This window comes from Chiloscyllium plagiosum, chromosome 30, assembly GCF_004010195.1.
Source record: "Chiloscyllium plagiosum isolate BGI_BamShark_2017 chromosome 30, ASM401019v2, whole genome shotgun sequence".
Taxonomy (NCBI): Eukaryota; Metazoa; Chordata; class Chondrichthyes; order Orectolobiformes; family Hemiscylliidae; genus Chiloscyllium; species Chiloscyllium plagiosum.
In genome coordinates this window covers 25,456,480-25,478,204 of record NC_057739.1, presented here as the reverse complement: position 1 = coordinate 25,478,204, position 21,725 = coordinate 25,456,480, and the positions used below count along the sequence as shown (strand labels likewise).

Sequence of the window (21,725 nt, the reverse complement as noted above, 5' to 3'; positions counted from 1 at the left end):
CCCTATTATTCTTACAGATAGCTGAGATCTCCTTACAAGTTTGTTTCTCAATTTCCCTCTGACTATTGGGGGGGTCTATAATACAATCCCAAAAAGGTGATCATCCCTTTCTTATTTCTCAGTTCCACCCAAATAACTTCCTTGGATGTATTTCTGGGAATATCCTCCCTCAGCACAGCTGTAATGCTATCCCTTATCAAAAATGCTACTCCCCCTCCTCTTTTGCCTCCCTTTCTATCCTTCCTGTAGCATCTGTATCCTGGAACATTTAGCTGCCAGTCCTGCCCATCCCTGAGCCATGTTTCCGAATTCTACCTGACATTTTATTTCTCCAATTGTAAGTGAGTAAATATAACAATGTTCTCCTTGGAGAGGGACCCTTTCAGCTCCTCATCCCCCCCCCAGTGGGACCTTATATCCTCCTTACCAACTCTATCTAATATCTACCACATGGAGTCCTATGTTCCAAACCAACTCTATCCAATCTTCACTACATGGAGAACTCAAGAGCCAGACTAAGATGAAATAATAAAGTCCAAAAACTCTAAGACAGAACTATGCTTTTCAAAAAAAAAGTTGCTATTCTTGAAAATTCATTCAAACCATTATAGTGGTTTGTCACTGCCGCTTCCGGTTGTCAGTTCCAGCTGTCCGCTGCAGTGGCCTGTATATTGGGTCCAGGTCGATGTATTTATTGGTAGAATCTGTGGATGAGTGCCATGCCTCTAGGAATTCCCTGGCTGTTCTCTGTTTGGCTTGTCCTATAATAGTAGCTGGAACTGACAACCGAAAGCGGCAGAGACAAACCACTATAAATGCCGGAGGAAACATCACGGAAGCGCTTCACAGGAGACCCCCAAGCACTGAGGATGTCACCTAGACAGGGGACGAAACGTCTGCAACACAAATTCCCAGCTCGGCGAACAGAACCACAACAACGAGCACCCGAGCTACAAATCTTCTCTCAAACTTTGGTCACTAAGGTTGATAGAGTTGTGGATAGTGCAGAGGGATGTTGTGGGTTACAGAGGGACATAGGTAAGCTGCAGAACTGGGTCAAGAGGTGGCAAATGGAGTTTAATGCGGAAAAGTGTGAGGTGATTCACTTTGGAAGGAGCAACAGGAATAAAGAGTACTGGACTAATGGTAGGATTCTTGGTAGTGTAGATGAGCAGAGAGATCTCAGTGTCCATGTACAAAGTTCCCTGAAAGTTGCCACTTAGTTGATAGGATTGTTAAGAAGGTATACAATATGTTAACTTTTAGAAGGATTAAATTTTGAAGCCATGAGGTCATGCTGCAGCTATACAAAACTCTGGTATGGCCGCACTTGGACTATTGCGTACCATTCTGGTCACCGCATTATAAGAAGGATGTGAAAGGGTAGAGAAGATTTACTAGGATGTTACCTGGTCTGGAGGGAAGGTCTTACGAGGAAAGGCTGACAGACTAGATGTGTTTTTTATTTGAGAGAAGAAGGTTGAGAGGTGACTCAGTTGAGACATATAAGATAATCAGAGGGTTAGATAGAGTGGACAGGGAGAGTCTTTTTGTTTGGATGGTAATGGCTAGCACAACGGAACATAGCTTTAAATTGAGGGGTGATAGATATCGGACAGGTGCCAGAGGTAGTTTCTTTACTCAGAGAATAGTCGGGGTGTGGAACACCCTGTCTGCAACTGTAGTTGATTCGCCAACTTTAAATGCATTTAAATAGTCATTGGGTAGACATATGGAAGATAATGGAATAGTGTAGGTTAGATGGGCTTCAGATTGGTTTCACACGTCAGCGCAACATCGAGGGTTGAAGGGCCTGCACTGCACTGTAATGTTCTCTGTTCTGTGGTGAGTGCAGTGTCAAATAAGAAGTCTCTGCAGGTGACCAAGGGTGTGAGACAGTGTGAGTGAAGTGTCAACAGCTGAATAACAACCAAAAGGATGACCTATCATCCAATTAAGTGAGGCAGAGAAATAAATTTGGTTTGTCTCCAGCACCACCATATTCTATTTTTTTTGTAATTCTCTCACTACCTCATTTAGTTGGATTGTAGTTGATCTCTTTGGTTGTTATTCAGCTATTGACGCTTTACTCACACTGTGTAACACTCTTGGTCACCTCTAGAGACTTATTATTGGACACGACACTCCACTCACACCAATTGTATGATCTTTTGATTCTCTAGAGACAAAAAATGCAGATGCTGGACTCCTAGGTAGACAAGCAGGAGGCTGGGAGAGCACAGTGAGCCTGGAAGCTTCAGGAGATGGAGAAGTCAATGTTTCGAGTGAAGGGTTATACCCGAAACATTGACTTCTCCACCTCCTGATGCTGCTTGGCTCCCTGTGTTCTTGGAGCCTCCTGCTTGTCTGCCTTTTGATCTCTTTGGCCTTAAGTCTGGGTTCTGTGCACTTCCCTCTCACTTCACCTGATGAAGGGGCTACGCTCTGAAAGCTTGTGATTTCAAATAAACCAGTTGGACTACAATTTGGTGTCATGTGATTTCTGACTTTGTCCACTCCAGTCCAACACTGGCATCTCCACATCATGAAAAACAAACAACATTTAATTGATGCCCCAAATCAAAAAAAAAACAGCCGGTTCTTCTATCATCTCTTTGTCAGTTTAAAGCTATGAAGTTATAAGATCATAAGGGGCATGGATAGGGTGAATAGTCAAGGTCTTTTCCCCAGGATAAGGGAGTCCAAAACTAGAGGGCGTAGGTTTAAAGTGAGAGGGGAAAATTTTAAAAGGGACCTACGGGGCACCTTTTTCATGCAGAGAATGAACTGCCAGAGAAGGTGGTGGAGGGTCTTGTAATTTACAATTACATTTAAAAGGCATCTGGATGGCTTTATGAATAAGAAGAGTTGAGAGGGATATGGGCCAAATGCTGGCGAATGGGACTTGACTATTTTAGGATATCTGGTCAGCATGGGTGAGTTGGATTGCAGAGTCTGTTTCCATGCTGTACATCTCTATGACTTTGTGACTGTATAACTCCTGAGATAAATATGTCTATTGGAAATCAGCCAAGTTTTCATTGAGAGCTCTTAGGAAAATGTCACCAAACAGATATTAAAACTGTCAGATGAGGGATTTTTACTATTGTTTTTAATTCTGTCTTTTTGCTTTTTAAATGTTTGAAATTTTAAGTAACTTCAATATCATGGCAGTTTTACAGACTATCCACCCCTTCAAGAATATTTACATCTGCTCCATAACTTTGTAACTCTCACATTGCAGGTTAAGGCTTTTATCAAGAAGGAAATTCAGCCAGTCCTCTTTTCTCTACCCACAAAAATTGGATCTGTTAGACTCAGAAATTGTCTGCCATTTTGAGTGCTCCCTGGTGTCCTCCTGACTCTGAAAATTTGAGCATAAATCTTTGCCTTATTGTAGCTCACCTGTCACCCTCACTTATTTAAAATGAGTCACTCACTTAGGTTTAAAATTTGACATATTTAATGGATCTTACTTTTCAAAGTTTCCATATATTTATAGGAGCCTGTGAGCTAACTTACTGCTTGTGATCATAAATTTCACTCCTAACCGTTCCCTGATTCTAAGCTTTCCAAGCATTCAGAAACTGAATTGGTCTCGTTTCTACCCCAATTCCTGATGTGAATGAGGCAGCAATGGCACATAAATTGGGAAAATTCAAATTTATAATTTCTTTGGCAGCAACAATTATTCCAATGTCAGTCTAAATTTGTTAAAAATAGGTTTGCACTGTTCCAATTGAAAACTGCGCTTTCGATGAACATCTCAGTCTTCTTTCATGTGTAGTAAGAAAAATTGTTGACTAATGAATTGCTCTTTTCTGCTCCACTCACGATAGCTCGATATAATTGTCTCTTTTTATGCATTAAGTGATTTGATATATCACTGACTATGCTTTTTGTCTTTACCTTTTAGTGTTCCTAATGTCATAATGCTTAGATAGCTTTTTCCCCGAGTACCTTCTCTTTGCCCCTTACCCTTAATCAGGAATGTTCCTGGCCTTGCAAATCATCTTTTCCTACCGTGCAGGAAATGGCAGAGAATGGCTACTCTGTAGCAGGAGATGATATCCAACCGAAGAGTATTACATCGCCTATGTCTGAGAAGAAAGAAGGCAAGCAGCGAGAGGACCGGCGACCAATAACTGTGCACTTTGGGCAGGTATGTAGTTAAGTTATCCAATCTGTGCATGGAATTGACCTTGTTATAAGGACCAGAGTAATTTAATCATTAAAAAGTGGCACTTTATATCATGTCATGCTGCCTTTTAATCCTTTCTCGAGAATGAATGCATGTAAATGAAATGATTCCTTTTATTATGCTCCTCACAATTTCTCTTTCTTCCATTAACTGTGTTCTTTGATTTTTCTTATTTAATTGCCAAGGGCACTCCAGAGTTGCTCATTTAGTCTTCCTTCATTTCGCTGATACTCTGTTCCTTGTAAGAATGATATATGGTGAACTGACGGCAGTATTAGTTAAGCATTGAAGCTCGTGTTAATGTAGAAAAGCTGTTTGTAGGAATTTCACCATGCTTCCCAAAAAATGCAGTCAAAAAGCACATTCCAAAAAATAAATTAGCTGCTGGTGAGATTTCATGATGAAAATATGCATACATTAAGCTCTTATTAGTGATATTAGAGGTCAGCATTTGCGGTAGGGATTTTTTTTACAAAATTGTTCTTCACGTATGGACCTTCCTGGAGGGACCAGCATTTATTTCCCTTTTCACTTCCTTTGAGGAAGATTAGGGTTAGGAATTACAGTTCCCATACTATCTTTGTCATAAGTGGTGAATAGTGTGAATTTTGGACATGCTGTTGAACAGAACTTAACTAATTTCTGCTGTTTATCCTGTAAATAGTATACACTGTAGCTTTGATGTGCTGGTAGCAAATGTTTAAACCAATAGATAGGTGCTAATCGAGTGGACTGCTTTAGCCCAGATGGGTTGAGCTTTTTGAGTGTTGTTGTAACTCCACTCATCTGTGCAAGTAGAAAGTATTTCTATTACATCCCTGATTTCCAAAACTCTTGACTTCTACAAGCCATTTTTATCTATTTAAAAATCTTGTACCACTTTGAAATTTATAGAGGAAAACTTGATAATTTTGTCAGTCACTGAAAACCTTTCCTAGGACAATATATGTTTTAAACTAGACTGCTGCAAGTTCATCAGGGATTTCTTTTATTCTACACGACAATAACTTATGGAATAGGAATTTCAAGATCAGTGTGACCTATTATCCAGAAAAAATTTTAATTGTGCGGAACTGTAAAAAAAAAATGGAACTTTATGATGTCTGAATTAGAGATCTTAATTTATCTGAACAGCCTTTTACATGGATCAATGATAAGCATTCATAAGTCTTCTACATATTTTCTTTCTACAAATGCTGACTGGCGTAATACATTTATCTAGCAATTCCAATTTATTTCTGAACTCCAGCATTACCAATTTTTTTTCCTAAAATCACTTTTCATTGTTGGTTCTGTCTGGCCAGGAGGTGAGACATGCACTTGAATTAACAGAAAACACTGGATGTAGAAAATTACTGGATGAGGATTTCATTTACCGATATGCTGATAATTTCATTACCGGCATGAGGACTCTGCAATATCCAGTGTCCCTTTTGGTCATTGTCTGGACAGAATTTAACATACTGTTTTTAATCATTATGAAGTGAATTTTGTTATTGGCATTTTTCTCTCAAATTTTGAGAAAGCAAAAGTGCAATTCACTTTCATATCATCCTTAAATAATTATTAACTTTTGATTTGCAATACATTTTCAATATCTATATGCTTTAAAGAAGACACAAAACAGCATTTGTTGAAATAAGAACAATTTTTCTGAAGCAATTAGGATTTAACTTTGTGCTAACAATCTAAAACTCATAAATTAATCATGCAACATAATGAATTAATTAAAATTTGGTTAATTTTAAAGGTATCCACTTCTATTTCAGCCTCTCATCTATCTTTTTCTGCACCCCTCTTTGTATTAATCCTTGCTAAGGGGAGAAGCAACAAAACAACAAATTCCCATTAGCTATGGTGAAGAATTGGCTGAAAATGGTCAATTTTCATATTTAGTTATTGAAAACTTGAAATAATTGAAGGGAACAGAACGGGATCAATGTGTGTCATGTGAGGTATTATTTGTCACACAGGTAGCTTTTGTGCTGGTAATATAAATTAGAATTGGTGATGATAATCACAGAATAAATCTATCATATCTGTCTGTTCCATTGAAATTTTAATAACTGTGCAATAGCCTTTCTGGAGATGAAAGCATTTCCACCAGTGAGCATATAGGATTGTACTGGTGCCACACAGTGCCACATTTCTGCACACTTTTGTGCTAATATCTGATGTCAGAAAAATTGATTGAAACTGAATACCGCGTTTCATTTAATACCTTTCATACAACAGACAGAGCAGTTGACTCATTCATCATTTGCTTTTAGCTCAAGTCATACCCAAATCTAGAGACTGTTTCTGTGGAATCTTATTGCGCATGTTTTTTAAAAAAAAAACCTTGGAGACAATAGAAAAAACCTTGCTGTGCACAATAAAATGGGCACAATGATTAGATTTTACAGTCTGACAACAAAATATGTAAAGCAAGAGGAGCAGGTTAAACAAACAAAATAATAAACCTCAAAACAAATACCTCAAATCATTGAATTCCATTATTATATTGTATTCATGTTCCTTATATTAAATATGCAATACATTCATTTGAAAAATAAAAGCATTCCATGCAAAACTGTTTGTAACAATTAAAATTTCCTTTATTCTAACCATATCAGCATAATCTATTCTCAATTTTAACATGCCTAAAAAATGCTGGTGATTCAATTGGCTAATTCCCCTACTTTTTAAGTGCAGGTGGATACCTTTTTAGGCTTTAAATAGCAGCTTAAATTATGACAATATGCAAATGTTTTCTATCTCTAAGTACCAAGTTATTTTTCCCAAAATTGAAGTGTAAATGAGCAGTATTATATTTTGGTGATTTGTGTGAGTTTTGTTTGAACCTGTTTTATGTGCAGATACAACTGCTATAATCTCAAAAGTTCATTAAGGAGATTTTTTTAAATTAAAAGATGTATGTCAATTGTTTCAAAAAACATAGTACATTTCATTTCCTGGTTCTTGGCTGTGTTTATGTTCATTTTATAAAAATATTGATTTACCAAGTTGTGGAACTGGTACATATTTTTGTATTGTTTTAAACTGGTTTTCTGATAAAATATGACTTTTCCATTTCATGTTTTATGTTGCTATAAATCTTAGTTTTAATCCGTCCAATGATCAAAGGGGGAGAAGTTTACAAATGAGAAATCTCCCATTTAAGTTGGAGATGAGGAGAACTTTTTTTTCACTTCAAAGGTTGTTGGTCTGTAGAATTCTCAGCCCCAAAGATCAGTAGTTACAGAGATATTTAATATTTCAAAATCTGTGTTTGTTAGATTCTTAACCGACAAGGAAATCAAAGGGATCGGGGGTAGACAGGAAAGTAGAAACTTGAAACAGATTAGCCATGATCTTATCAATTGATGGAACAGAATTGAAAATCCAATTGCCTAATCCTACTCCTAATTTATATGTTCATATGTATACCTTATAAGTTTATTTGATTAACTCTTTCTCATTCTTCCTATTGCATAAAATAGTTTCATTTTAGAGTGCACATCAGCTAAGGTCACTGAGATTTTCGAACTGATAAATATAATATATAATTTCACACATATCACAGGAGATATTCTCATTGTTGTAGTTGAATTTTGGCAACTGTTGATATTTAGAGTTGGAACATATTTGCTCATTATCGTAATTGATTCTGCTATTTAAAGCCTATAAAAGCGTCCAGCTGCACTTAAAAGGAGGGGTAACCACACTGGGACTTGTACAATCCTCATCATCTTAGGCATATTAACATCAGGAATAGATAATGCTGATGTTGTTAGAGTAAAGGAAATTTTAATTGTTACAAATGACAGTTTTGCATAGAATGCTTTTACTTTACAAATAAGTGTGTTGTACATTTAAAATAACATGAATACAACAAAATAATGGAACTCATTGATTGGAGGTTTTTGCTTTGAGATGTATTTAACCTGCTCACCTTTCTTTATGTACTTTGTAGTCAGACTAAAATCTACTCATTGTGCCAACCCTATTGTGCATAGCAAAGCTTTTTTATCTGTATCGCCAAGGTTTTTTTAACATGTGCAGTAAAATTTCACTGTTAAAGTCTCTAGATAATCAAGTCTGATGAATGCAACAGCAATTGGGTGATCAGTAAAATGCAAATTGTTTTGTAGAGAGGTTGATATTGGAATTTGCCTAATTCAGCATGTAGAGCAATTAATGAAAATATTCTAGATTTTCAAAAGAATATAAATAAGTTCTGCTGACTTTTCATTTCCCTGTTCAGTACATTCATTTGTGAATTTGTAAACACGTTTCATGTTGTATGCACATTAACTCTCATTGCCAGATACTGGTCTGGCCCTACCAAAGACATGCTTCTGTTTCGAATACTTGACTTTCAACACATTTAGCTTTAGTTTGTAATTTGAGTATGTGAGTTTAGCAGTAGACTTTTTATTTTCTTTGCATATGTATATGCTTGGGGAGAAAGTGAGGACTGCAGATGCTGGAGATCAAGAGCTGAAAATGTGTTGCTGGAAAAGCGCAGCAGGTCAGGCAGCATCCAAGGAGCAGGAGAATCGACATTTCGGGCATGAGCCTTCTTCATTCCTGAAGAATGGCGCATGCCCGAAACGTCGATTCTCCTGCTCGGATGCTGCCTGACCTGCTGCGCTTTTCCAGCAACACATTTTCAGCATATGTATATGCTTGCCTATTCTGTTTAACATTGTTAAAGCCTAACCACAAAATATGAAGCTCAAGCTATAATGTGTATGAGGGACGTATATGAATACATAATTGTATTGAGACAGAGATACGCACACGCATTTGTTGAAAGCAATATATTTCAGCGAGAGCAGTAGACAAAGATATACTCAAAAGTAGAGCCAACTAATTGACTTTTTTACTCTGGTTGATTTATATTATTTGACTCGTACTTATTCAAATTTTCTTGAGCATTTTTATTTGATGTTTGATTTACTAGCTGCCATGAGCTATGGAATACAATTTACATGTAAAAGTGAAGACATAGCAATAAAACTGCATTGAAAACTGATGTGGCTTTATGCCATCAAAGTTTGTTGAAGTTCGTACGTATGTCATTGTAGCTGAGGGGTGTAACTTTATAAAATGCAAATTAGATTCCATAAGTAGCAATAGGTATACAAGCTGCAAAGTATTTTTCCAATGCAGAATTGCGGGTTTTGTTAAAAACTGAAGACAGTAGTTATAATATTATAACGCTTTCTTATGCAAACGATGAGACGAGCTGTTTTTCATCATTTGTCAACTGCTTAATACATCTGCCAGTGTTATCCTGGTGTGCACAAACAAGACAGAATTTTAAAAATGCATGCATGTGGATTAGGGTCAAGCCCTGTGTTTTTCTAATACAGCAGGTTCGCTGGTACAACTGCAGAAGTAGATCTAACCAACAGCAGTGAGATGCCTTAATTGAGACATGCTGTCAAAGTGACAAACACATTTGCATAAAATGTATTTATTTTCACTGTAACGGCCTGCAGTTTGCTGTTGGTTGAACATTCTTAATCAGCTTTCTCTAACCGTGCCTGTGAAAGCTGTTCTATACATTGTGCTCTTCCACATTGCATGACAGTTTGTCTAAAGGGGGAAGGGACAAAAAGCTGATTTTTTTTTTATATATGCTGCTGTTTTTGCCATTGGACCTGTTTGCTTGGATAGAGCACATGAAAAAGTCATGCTCTTATAGTATTGCCTTTACCTTGTAACTGTTCAAAACAGTTTTCAATTCTGCAGATCTGTCATACGTGTCATGATCTGAATATCAATATTCTTTGAAAATTAGACATTACTTTTCAAAAAGAGATGAGCTTCAAGTAAAAGAATGAGTACAGACAGTAGGGAGACTACAGGCAATAAATAGCTTTTTTGCATTTTGATCCAGAAACCTTCAGTACATATGTACAATGCGATAGCAGCGTAGCAGTCTTGACTGTACGTTTTTGAAAAATACTTCAGCTAGCTAGCTTAAAAGACTAAGAATATACCTACTCCAATTTTGGAGTCAGTTCTTCGGCAATATTTTGCTAATTGATATGCATCCTTGGAAAATGTGACGATAGCATTTCATCAGATGATTTCAGTAACTGGTGTAAAATCACTAACCTGAGTTTAAAATAGTATCTGGCATTCTTTTAGCTTAATTTTTGTCTCCTGATTGATCCCCAGTCAAATTTCACCTAAGAGGAGGAGTATATTTTTGAAATTAAGTTATTATTACTATATATTATTCATACTATTGTTGAGTTCCATAACTCCGTAAGTTAAAAGAATGTGGTTGATGCAGGCAATTTATTCTACAGTATCACAACCAAAGTAAAGTATCAAATGAAAGTAACGTCCTTCGAGTGATATTTGGTCACCTTGTACTGAGAATCTAATGTTGACCTACCTCCAGATCCAATAATTAAATGAACCTTCAATCTTTATTTGAAAAGAGGCTATAAGGGAAAATGTTCCTTTACTGAAGGTATCATTCAACTGAAGGGGGATTCAACCACCACTGGGTCTAACTCTGTGTGTCTAGCTTGAGCCTCATAATATAACGCTAACAGTCCTCTTATTTGTCTCAATTTTCGCTCACTTAAGCAGTTTGTTTTTCTGCTACTGTTAAAGCAGCAGCATCCAAGAGAGCTAACAGATGCTATGCCTTAAAAGAAAATTATTGCCTTATACTATTGACTAAATTCATTGCTCTGATTTTGTGCACTTACCTAAGATTTTATGTCTCACCATATAGTTAGTGAGAAAAAAAATTACTTCAGTCCAAATGAAGGGCACAAACTGAACTATTGCCAAAGTGTCTGATATCTCTCTAATTTCCATGCAACAAACCAAGAAAAAAATGAGGACTGGGAGAGACCAGTATTGTGTACCATGTTGTGGTGTATAGGATAATTTAGCAACTTGAGTGAATATACCTTATTTGAAAACTAACCTATTAAATGAATATTTATGTATTGCTTTCTATCTGTAAAATCAGTGCTGTGAAAGCCATAAAAATTGTCCTGAGAACCATGTCAAAGAGGTAACATGAAGGGTTATTTGGGCTTCTCATGATAACTCTGGTAATGATGCATGACAGACTGTGAGTTAATTGGTTTGGTGTCTTTTGCCTTTACTGTGTAACATTTTTATTGCAACAAAATGGGATTGTTAGTTACCTTCTGTTGGACTGAGTGTCCACATCAAAAAGGAATTTAAAAAGTTGTAGGAACTGTTTGAATTGATGGAATATGGTGACAATTTTATGATTTTAAGTAGAATATGATGTTTTCACCCAAGGGTTTGGTAATTAACTGCTTGCTTCCTAATTGTGACACAACATCACTTCTGTATTCCAAGTTAGATAGCTTTGCATCTGAAATATGTCCTCCATAATCATGATATTGACAAGTTTAATCAGTTTACATCAGATTAGATTACCTACAGTGTAGAAACAGGCCCTTCGGCCCAACAAGTCCACACCGACCCACCGAAGCGCAACCCACCCAGACCCATTCCCCTACATTTACCCCTTCACCTAACACTACGGGCAATTTAGCATGGCCAATTCACCTAACCTGCACATTTTTTTTTTTGGAATTGAACCCGGGTCTCTGGCGCTGTGAGGCAACAGTGCTAACCACTGTGCCACCGTGCTGCCCACCAAGACGTGTAAAATTTATAGAATATGGGAAATACTCATCTGGTCAGGCAGCATCTGTGGAGATAGAAGTGCAGTTAAAAGACTGGGTTTTTTCTGAGTTACACCAAATCTGGTGGCCTATAAAAATAGGCGAGAGCCAGATGTACCGTCTGCCCCATTTCTGCTGGATTCCATTTTTTTTTTGGTGTGGTACTCGGTGGGGAATGAATCACAAAGATAGGAGGCCCAAGCTCACCAGGGCTGTTTTAAATTAATGCTGAGTTCAAGCATATCCCAATTTCACGGTTTTAATGATAGGGTAGAATGAATTTAGGAAGTACACATTAAACAATCGTAAGTTGCACATAATGTCTGTTTAGGTGTCTGACGTTATTTAAATGTGAAGCCCTTAAACATGGGGAGAAAAGGGTTTCAGCTTTCAGTTGTAACAGAGGACAGGAGACATATGGTACTGGAGCTCTTTGATTGACAGGCCATTTGGTATGGCTTAGAAAAGGAATTTGGCCATTGGTTTCTGCAGTTTCATAGAATCATAGAATCCCTACACAGTAGTCTTAATTCCTGTTTTTTTTTTAAAAGAGTTGAGCCTATTATGAATGTTTGGCTACATTTCAAAAGTTTTTAAAATTATTTAGCACTGTCTCCCATTGAGATGTATGAAGAGGCTATGAAAGAATTAGTTATCTGCCTTTGATGTGGTTAATGAGTATAAATTTGTTGCATTTTACAGCACATTGACTAATTGAGAGTATTTAACTTTTTCATATGGGTTTCATGCATGAGGGTTGATTTCTATATAAAGCATGTATGGGTGAGAATACTCTTCAGTTGTTAGACTTTTTTCCTTCATCATCACGTGGTTGCTGTGGTTTGCCTGTGATGGTTGAATGGTTCGTGAAAGAGGACTGGGGAGTGAATGTGGGCAGGTCAGGGCTAGAGAGCCTAACTGCCTTTTTTAAACAGCTACACCAAGATCTCAGAACCAAAGTGAGCTTTCTGATCCACCCAGTTCAACATCCATGTCCCATTCAGGGCTGCCGTTCAAACTGCCTCTCGAGATTATGGGCTAGACTTCACCATAACCCGCTTCCTCAAAATGAAAATAAGGTGGGTGAGCTTTTTTTTTTAAGAGAAACGAAGGGCTAAACTTGGAAGTCTCCTCACCTGAACTTCCTACTTCAATGGCAAAAATCGAAGGCAATGAATTTCAGATTGGTAACTTTTCATTAAACTTATGTATTTGTGTGTTTTACATTGACTAGAATTTTGTATTTTATATAATTATGAATGGATCAGTTATTAGATTATGCAAACTGATAAACTCAGGAGGTCAACAGTTCTAATATGTTTTTGTTACACTCACATTTAATTGCAACTCAATTTATTTCTTCATGGAGAATATATTTATTTAATTCACAATATTTCTCCTGTAATTAAGTTTGAATTTTTCATAGATATTGTTTTTAACCTTTATTGTCGATCATTTTCCCCCACATACACATCCAATGTAAACTTTTTACATTTCGAAGCAATGGATGTTATTGAAAGCAGTTCAGTGCTAAATATTCTTTGTAGTTCCCAAATTTCTTTTAATGATTATCAATTGCATGTAGCAAAAAATTAAGGGTGGCACGGTGGCACAGTGGTTAGCACTGCTGCCTCACAGCACCAGAGACCCGGGTTCAATTCCCGCCTCAGGCGACTGACTGTGTGGAGTTTGCACATTCTCCCCATGTCTGCGTGGGTTTCCTCCGGGTGCTCCGGTTTCCTCCCACAGTCCAAAGATGTGCAGGTCAGGTGAATTGGCCATGCTAAATTGCCTGTAGTGTTAGGTAAGGGGTAAATGTAGGGGTATGGGTGGATTGCGCCTCGGCGGGGCGGTGTGGACTTGTTGGGCTGAAAGGCCTGTTTCCACACTGTAAGTAATCTAAATCTAAAATTAATTGCATTTTGTGAAACTAAGTAATTCATTGTTCCCTAAATAACCCCAAACATTTTAATCTTGCATTTTAAGTAAATGCATTCATTCACAAATGAGACTGGAGTTCTCAAAGAACCTGAATTTGATGACTTCTGAACACTTGCAGGTACTGTCATAGTTTGAGAGTATTCTGGCAGTTAATACTCAATGTTGGAAATAATACAACAGATTGTACATCTGAGCTTAAATTGCTTCTGGCTCAGTTCCAATCCACATCTCTAGAGTGATATTTTATGATCTAATCCTTGATCGAAGGTTCCTTTGGTCGTTGGGCTTTTCATCAAAATATTTAACTGTTGTTATTCCTTTAACATGATCAACTCTTTGCATTTTATTTTTTAAAGTGCAGTTTTATATGCATGCTAGTGAAGTTCAAGAGAAAGTTCATTCTAAATGATTACAGAAACTTGCATTTATTCAGTGCCTCAGTGTTTTAAAACATCTGCAAACACTTTATTAGAGAAAACTAGCCATGCAAGATCGTAACAGGGGAGTGAGTAAGGGGCTGATCAAATAAGCAGGTTTTAAGAATCATTTTAAAGGTAAGAGAGAGATATTGAGAAGTGGAATGTTACACAGAAGGATTTTTTAAAACTCATTCATGGCATGTTGACTAGGCTAGTATTTATTGTCCATTCCTTATTTCCCTTGAGCTAAGTGCTGGAAAAAGTCAACGATATTCCTGTGTCACATGTGGGCCAAACCAGGTAGGGAGCACGAATTTCCTTCCCTAAAGGACATTAGTGACACAGCTAGATATTTACAGCAATCAACGATAGTTGCAAAATCACCATTAAACTAATTTTAATTAGAGTTTTTTTATACTGGATTTGATAGGTTTCCACCATGTGCTCTTGTTTCCTCCCACACTTCAAAGATGTGCAGGTTAGGTAGATTGGACATGGGAAATGCAGGGTTATGGGGATAGGGTGGGGCAACTCAGTCTGGGTTGATGCTCTTCAGGGAGTCGATGCCAACTCGATGGGTCTAAAGGCCTATTTCCACACTATAGTGATTCTATGATTTGAATTTCACAATCTGTATGGTTGACTTCAAACTCGTACTATCAGAATATTAGAGGCCTCTCAATTATAGTTCAGCGATATTACCAATACACCACTACCTCCCCATATAGAACCTAAACAGTTAAATATGTGGTTATTGAAAGGGGGGGGGGAGGGGGGAAAGAAAATTGAGGGTGCAAAAAAGTTCAGAGTCCTTTGAAGGGTTGTAAAGCTCAATGAAGTTGGCAGGGGTAAGCTGAGGAGGGTCGTGGAGGGAATTGATGGCAAGAATTTTAAATTTGAACCGTTCTAAGCATTGGTGACACAGAGTTGTATTTAAATAATTGACTGTAATGATCTTTTAAAAATAGTAGTTGACATTTTGCCTTCCACTATTTTTGGAATGAAAGCTGTAGATTTCCCTGACCCTTTTTGATTTTGGCCTTATTTTGAAGGGCAAAGAACAAGTGATCAGAGCAGCATGTTGATCTATCGTTTGCAAATTGTTACTTTTGAGAAGTGGCTACAGTGAACATCTGCTTAAGATATGGAGATGCCAGTGTTGGACTGGGGTGGACAAAGTTAAAAATCACACAACACCAGGTTATAGTCCAATGGGTTTAATTGGAAGCACTAGCTTTCGGAGCGCCATTCCTTCATCAGGTGGTTGTGGAGTACATGATTGTAAGACACTGAATTTATAGCAAAAGTTTACAGTGTGATGTAACCAAAATTATACATTGAAAAATACCTTGACTGTTTGTTGAGTCTTTCATCTGTTCGAATACCATGATAGTTTCACTTCGTTCATGTGTAAATCATAAAACCTTTTTTTAAAAGTTGCATTCTCAGGTTAACTGTAACAATTGGTGTTAGCTAGACAATATGTTGAAGGTGTTAGCCCCCTGTGTGCTGCTGTCTGTGCCATTAATATTTATTCTAATCTAAAAAGTGAGATAACAAAGTCTTACATGAATTCGTGCAGTTTTTGAGCAAAGTACAATGGAACTCTGCAAGTACAAATTCACCCCACAAACGTATATGTGTATGTGGGCCAGACCAGGTCAGAATGGCAGATTTCCTTCCCCAAAGAACATTATTAAACCAACTAGGATTTTATTACAATTTGACATGGTCAGTATTAGACTAGCATTTTTTTAAAAATTCAATCTGTATTGAATTCAAATTCCATCAGCTGCCATGGAGTAATGCTTTTAAAAAGGGACAACATAAGTAAAATAGAAGCTTTAGATCTAAGGATCAAGATACAGAATCAATTTTTGTGGAGCTAAGAAATAGCAAGATGCAGCCAACATTGGTGAGAGTTGTTTATAGGCCACTAAACCGTAGAGTAATGTTGGACATGAAGTTGCCTTTAATCTAGGTAATAAAATAGTAATGAATGACTTTGGTTGACATAGTCTGGATAAGCCTAACCAGCATTAATGCAGGGAAGGATGAATTCATGGAGTTGACATGTGATGTGTTTTTGGAACAGTACGTCGATAGAGCCACAAGGTATCGGCCTATTCTAGAGATTGTGATGTAAATGAAATAATAATCAAAAAGAGCTAATTAATAATTTGGCTGTAAAGGAATCTTTAGGAAACAGTGACTATAATATTATATAATTTGGTATTAAGTTTGAATGTGATGTACAGATAGTTCTTCGAAAACACATGAATTGACTATAACACAATTGATGAATTGTGGATGTTGTTTGCGTTACCCAATCTTTCTGCTGAATGAGTATAGTGGGTTTTCCATTGTGCGATCTTCTACAGTGCAATTCTATAGCAGTTTCCCATAGCACGAGGTCACAGAGGAACACACTGTTACATTATAGCAGAACAACTTGTGGTTTATTCTGAAACTAAGGTCTTCAGTCTGAAGAAGGAAACTATAAACATACGGGCAATTGGTAGATTGGAAAAATACACTAAAAGGTTTAGCAAGAGATGAGCAATAGCTGGTATTTAAAGAAGAACTATGTATGGTCTGCATTATCGAAGGCACAAACATCCAGTGGGAAGCAACATTCAACCATGGCTAAGAAAAGAAATTAAAGAACTGAACAAAAGAAGTGGCTAATAAGGATTTAAGAAAACATTGTAAGCCTGAGGATCGGGAACAATTTAGAACACAGCAATGGATGAACAAAAAAACTTGTACAATTGAAGGAAAGCATATATGCAATCTTGTGAGGAACCTAAAGGTGAACTGTAAAATCATCTTTAGGGATGTGAAAAAGAAAATATTTGCGAGGAGAACTGTAGGTTTATTACAGGTGAAAGCAGGGGAACTGTAGGTCTATTACAGGTGAAAGCAGGGGAACTGTAGGTCCGTTACAGGTGGAAGCAGGGGAACTGTAGGTCCGTTACAGGTGGAAGCAGGGGAACTGTAGGTCTATTACAGGTGGAAGCAGGGGAACTGTAGGTCCGTTACAGGTGGAAGCAGGGGAACTGTAGGTCCGTTACAGGTGGAAGCAGGGGAACTGTAGGTCTATTACAGGTGAAAGCAGGGGAACTGTAGGTCCGTTACAGGTGGAAGCAGGGGAACTGTAGGTCCGTTACAGGTGGAAGCAGGGGAACTGTAGGTCCGTTACAGGTGGAAGCAGGGGAACTGTAGGTCTATTACAGGTGAAAGCAGGGGAACTGTAGGTCCATTACAGGTGGAAGCAGGGGAACTGTAGGTCCGTTACAGGTGGAAGCAGGGGAACTGTTGGCCTGTTACAGGTGGAAGCAAGAGAATTTATATTGGAGAATAGGCAGAGAAGCTAAACAATTGCTTTGTGTCTGTCTCCACAGAGACAGATACAGAAAATTGCCCAAAAATGCTAGGGGGGCAAGTGATTTGTGAAATTGAGACATTAAAAGAAATTGTTGTTAGTAAAGATACAGTGCTTAAAAAGTTAACTGGTTTGAAAGTTGATAAATCTCCCACACCAGCGGATTGTTTTGAAGGAGGTGGCTTAGGATAGTCGATTGGTAATTACCTTTGAAAATTCTATAGATTTGAGAAAGGTTCCTGAGGACAAAATGTACCAAACGTGACCTCAGTATTTTAGAATAGAGAGACTGAAAATGTGGAGAACTACAGACTTTTAGTTTGACAGATGTACTGAGAAAAATGTTACAATTGATTATAAACTGGACACACAGAAATTATTGGTAAAATTGGATTAACATGGATTTATAAAAGGGAATTCTGTTTGACAAACTTGTTGTTTTTTGAACTTTCTATTATGGGTGTATTTGGAATTTCAGAAAGCTTTAAATAAGGTTCCACACATGTGATTAATAACCAGAATTAGAGTACATGGGAGTAGTGGTGATGCACTAATATTGATTGAGATTTAGTTAACAGAAAGCAGAGAGTAGGAATAAACAGATCATTCTCAGGTTGGCAGGCTGTTACTAGTGAAGTACCACTAGGATCAGTGCTATGGCCATAGCTGTTCACAGTTTATATAAATGATTTGGATGTGGGAGTCAATTATAATAATTCTGAATTTGCTGAGGCCAGAAAACTAGGTGGGAATGAAGGTCATAAAGAAGATATAGGGCGATTTCATGAGTACTTGGACAAACTATGAGAATGGACAAGAACATGGGCATTGGAATATACTATGAATTAGTATGAAGTTAGTCACTTTGGAAGGAAAAACAGAAAAGCCTGATAGGAAAAACAGAAAGCATGATAGTCTGGATTTTTCAATGGCCAAATAGTGGTTTGATGGGAATTGAACGTGGAAACCCTGAGGAATCTCCTCCATAGCAGACTCAGAAGTTATTGCTTGGGAGATTAAAGATTCCACTAGTCAATTTGCCTACGCCTTCCAAAAGTCTCCGTTTAAATTATAGAATTCAGAGGTGTTCATTCAAATTAAGTAAGTGTTACTCAGGAAACATTAGACAATTAAATATGCAGTCTCACTCCTGTATTGTTCAATTGATCCAAACTTCCCTCTCAAACACCCAACTACCTCCCCCAGATCTTTATGTGACATCCCTAGACACCATCTGTCATTTGCTCTGAACCCAAGCTGATATCTCCCTTCTCACGCTGCAGACTTGATCTCTCTGCCTCTTTCCTCCCCTTCCTGGGACCCTAAACTCATACATTACGTACTTAATGTTTGACAGCAACTGACAGAGTGGTTGTCTGTGATTCTTGATGTTCAAATGTCAGGATACAGCAGCTGACTGTTTTGAAAAGGGGGGCACGGTTTGCCTTTCCCAATAGTTCTGCGCGATGCAAGTGCTGTCAGACTGGAATTAGTGTTGTACTTCTGATTAGAATCTCCTGTCCGAAATACTAAACTGTCTACTTTCACAAAAAGAAGGGCTGGAGGGACAGTCTGAGTGAGGTTGCCACTCCTTGTAAAACCCAGTCCAATATATCTTCAGTGGTGAAAGCTTGGGAAATGTTGGTGTCTGAAAGGGCCTGGGCGTCCTTGTTCAGGAGCCACTAAAAGCTGGAATGTTTGTGTAACAATCAATAAGGAAAGTAATCACAAGGTTGGCCTACGTCACAAGGGGATTTGAGAACAGAAGTAAAGGTATCTTCTGACAGTTATATAGAGACTTGGTGCGCCTGCACATGGAGTATTATGCACAGTTTTAATGCCTTCTCCTCAGCAAGGCTTTACTTGCCATAGAAGGAAGGCAGCTGAATTTCACCAGGCCAATCTCGGAATGCTGGGATTGTTTGATGAAGGGAAATAGAGGGAACCGGGCCTATGTTCTTTGGAATTTTGAAGAATGGCAGGAGCACCATTAAAACCTAGATGTTGTCATGCTCTATAAGAAGTTTGTACGTAGTTGGAATGTTTCCCCGAGTGGTGATTTTAAAACCAGGGGACATAATCTCAGAATAAGGGGTAGGTCATTTTAGAGGAATTTCTTCACTCAGGTGATAAATCTTTGGCATTTTATACCCCAGCGAGCTGAGGAAGCTCAATGATTGAGCATGTTCAAGACAGAAATTGGATTCCGGGAGACTAATGACATCACAGGATATAGAGGTGATTCGGGCAAGTGCTTTGAGATAAATAATCAGCCATGATTTAATTAAATGGAGGAGCTGATTCCACTGGATGAATGACCTTCTCCTGGTACTATACTCCTGAGCAGTAGCTGCTACTGGTACTGAAACAGGGAGAGGCCTAGGATCACAGAGGGACCGAGACCACGTGTGAGTCGGTGCAGAATGGGGCCATGGGAAAGGGGTCATAAGACAGAAGGCAGATGGGGGTTAGAAGCAAGCCAGGTAGGGTTCATTTTAAGATGCCACTTTCTTATCCAATAAAGGTCCCTGATTGAACACTAAGTATCTTTGAAGATTGGCTACCTCCTACAAGGTTACTGGCAAACTCAGTAGGAGCTATGCTGCTTCTATGTAACCCCTAAATCAGGACAAAAGTTTGGTGAGCTCGGGAATAATTAGTGTCAGTTGGTTCAATGATGATCCTAATTTACATGCTGCTACAAGTGGGTGCGTTCTGCCCGTGGGCCTGTTGTGGCCTCCAACCTAACTGCAAGAGGCTTCTGCTCCAGGAGAATGATGTTTGGCTTCTCCCATGATTAAATGGACCTAGTTGCCATGATATATCAAATATGTAACCTCCAAAAGAGTACAAAATATCCTTCAGCTCAACAACCACTGACACAAACAACCCTGTGATGGATTGGAAGCTTTTGAAATATTGCTTTGCTTGTCGTCTTCAGTTTTATACTTGACATGAAAATAGTTTTCTTGTAGAATTATGGTCTTCAAGTCAGCACTCAATATTTTTGACTGACCACATGCACTAAGTACTTAGATATTGATTATGGGCACATTGGATGCCTGCATAACTGAACGAGACATTTTCCATCTCCCTTCACCTTCAGTTTTTTCAAACCAGCATTTCTGGTCACCCAGAAAGAAGCAAAGGAGTACTATAGGGACCCTATTAAGAGTTCCCTCATGCTGGGAAATTGTTCTAACCTATAATGTGTTTCATCAGTTAAAAATGAAATATCCTATATGAATGATATTCAAACCTAGCTTTCTGAACAAAAGTATGTGCGGGTGCAAATTCTCAGAGCTGTTGTAACAATGGGGCAATTAAGTATAATTTTAAAAAAGGCTTTGTGCATTAATACAGTCTTAAGGTTGTCAAAGCACCAGAATAATGGTGAGAATTTCACTTAAACTTCTGGAAGCTATCAGCTGCTCTATGGGAAATGACGAGGAGTTTCTGTATATTCTTTTGCATGGATTAGAATATATCCAACCAGATTTTTGACAGGAACAATGTTGTCCATTGCTTAGATTGGACATTCTGTGATTTTTATTCATGACAGATTAAGTCAGTTGTAGAGGTTGAGATGATACTAGTAAAATCTCTTTAAATGTGACATTAGTTCAATCCTCCAATACATTAATGCATTGTAATAATCTCTAGATTTCATTTGCCTCTTCTGCTATGTCAAAGTCCTGGAACACTCTCTCTACGCTACATGGACTGCAACAGTTCAAGATGAAGATGGTAATTCACTAGCAGCTTCCCAGGGTTAATTAAAGATGGACAATAAATACTGGTTCACCAAATCACATGCACAAGTAAAAAATGTCTATTTACTATCCAAGATCTGATCATAGTCATTAGCTTAACAGCTCTCTGACCAACAACTGATATATAATACACTACAGCACAGTACAGGAATAGGCCCTTTGGCCCACGAAGTCTGCTGGCTTTTTTCATCCGTGATGATTGGCTTTTTGGAATGCACCTATTTTTCAAGTGGAATACAGCTGCAAAGCATACCAAATTACCCGTCATAGGTCTCTTTTCTATTGACATCACAGATAGCTACTTAAAAGGCTTAACTCCTTGGT

General features: G+C 38.0%; 1 protein-coding gene across 6 annotated transcripts in view; it reads left to right on the top strand.

Moving 5' to 3' along the window:
• Positions 1-21,725, top strand: part of dennd1a (DENN/MADD domain containing 1A) — a 523,293-nt gene that overhangs the window by 454,626 nt on the left and 46,942 nt on the right. For all 6 annotated transcript variants that reach the window (XM_043720138.1, XM_043720136.1, XM_043720140.1 and 3 more), the window contains one exon: positions 4,031-4,162. In XM_043720138.1, coding sequence (XP_043576073.1) covers positions 4,031-4,162 — 132 coding nt within the window. The remainder of the gene's footprint in view (positions 1-4,030; positions 4,163-21,725) is intronic.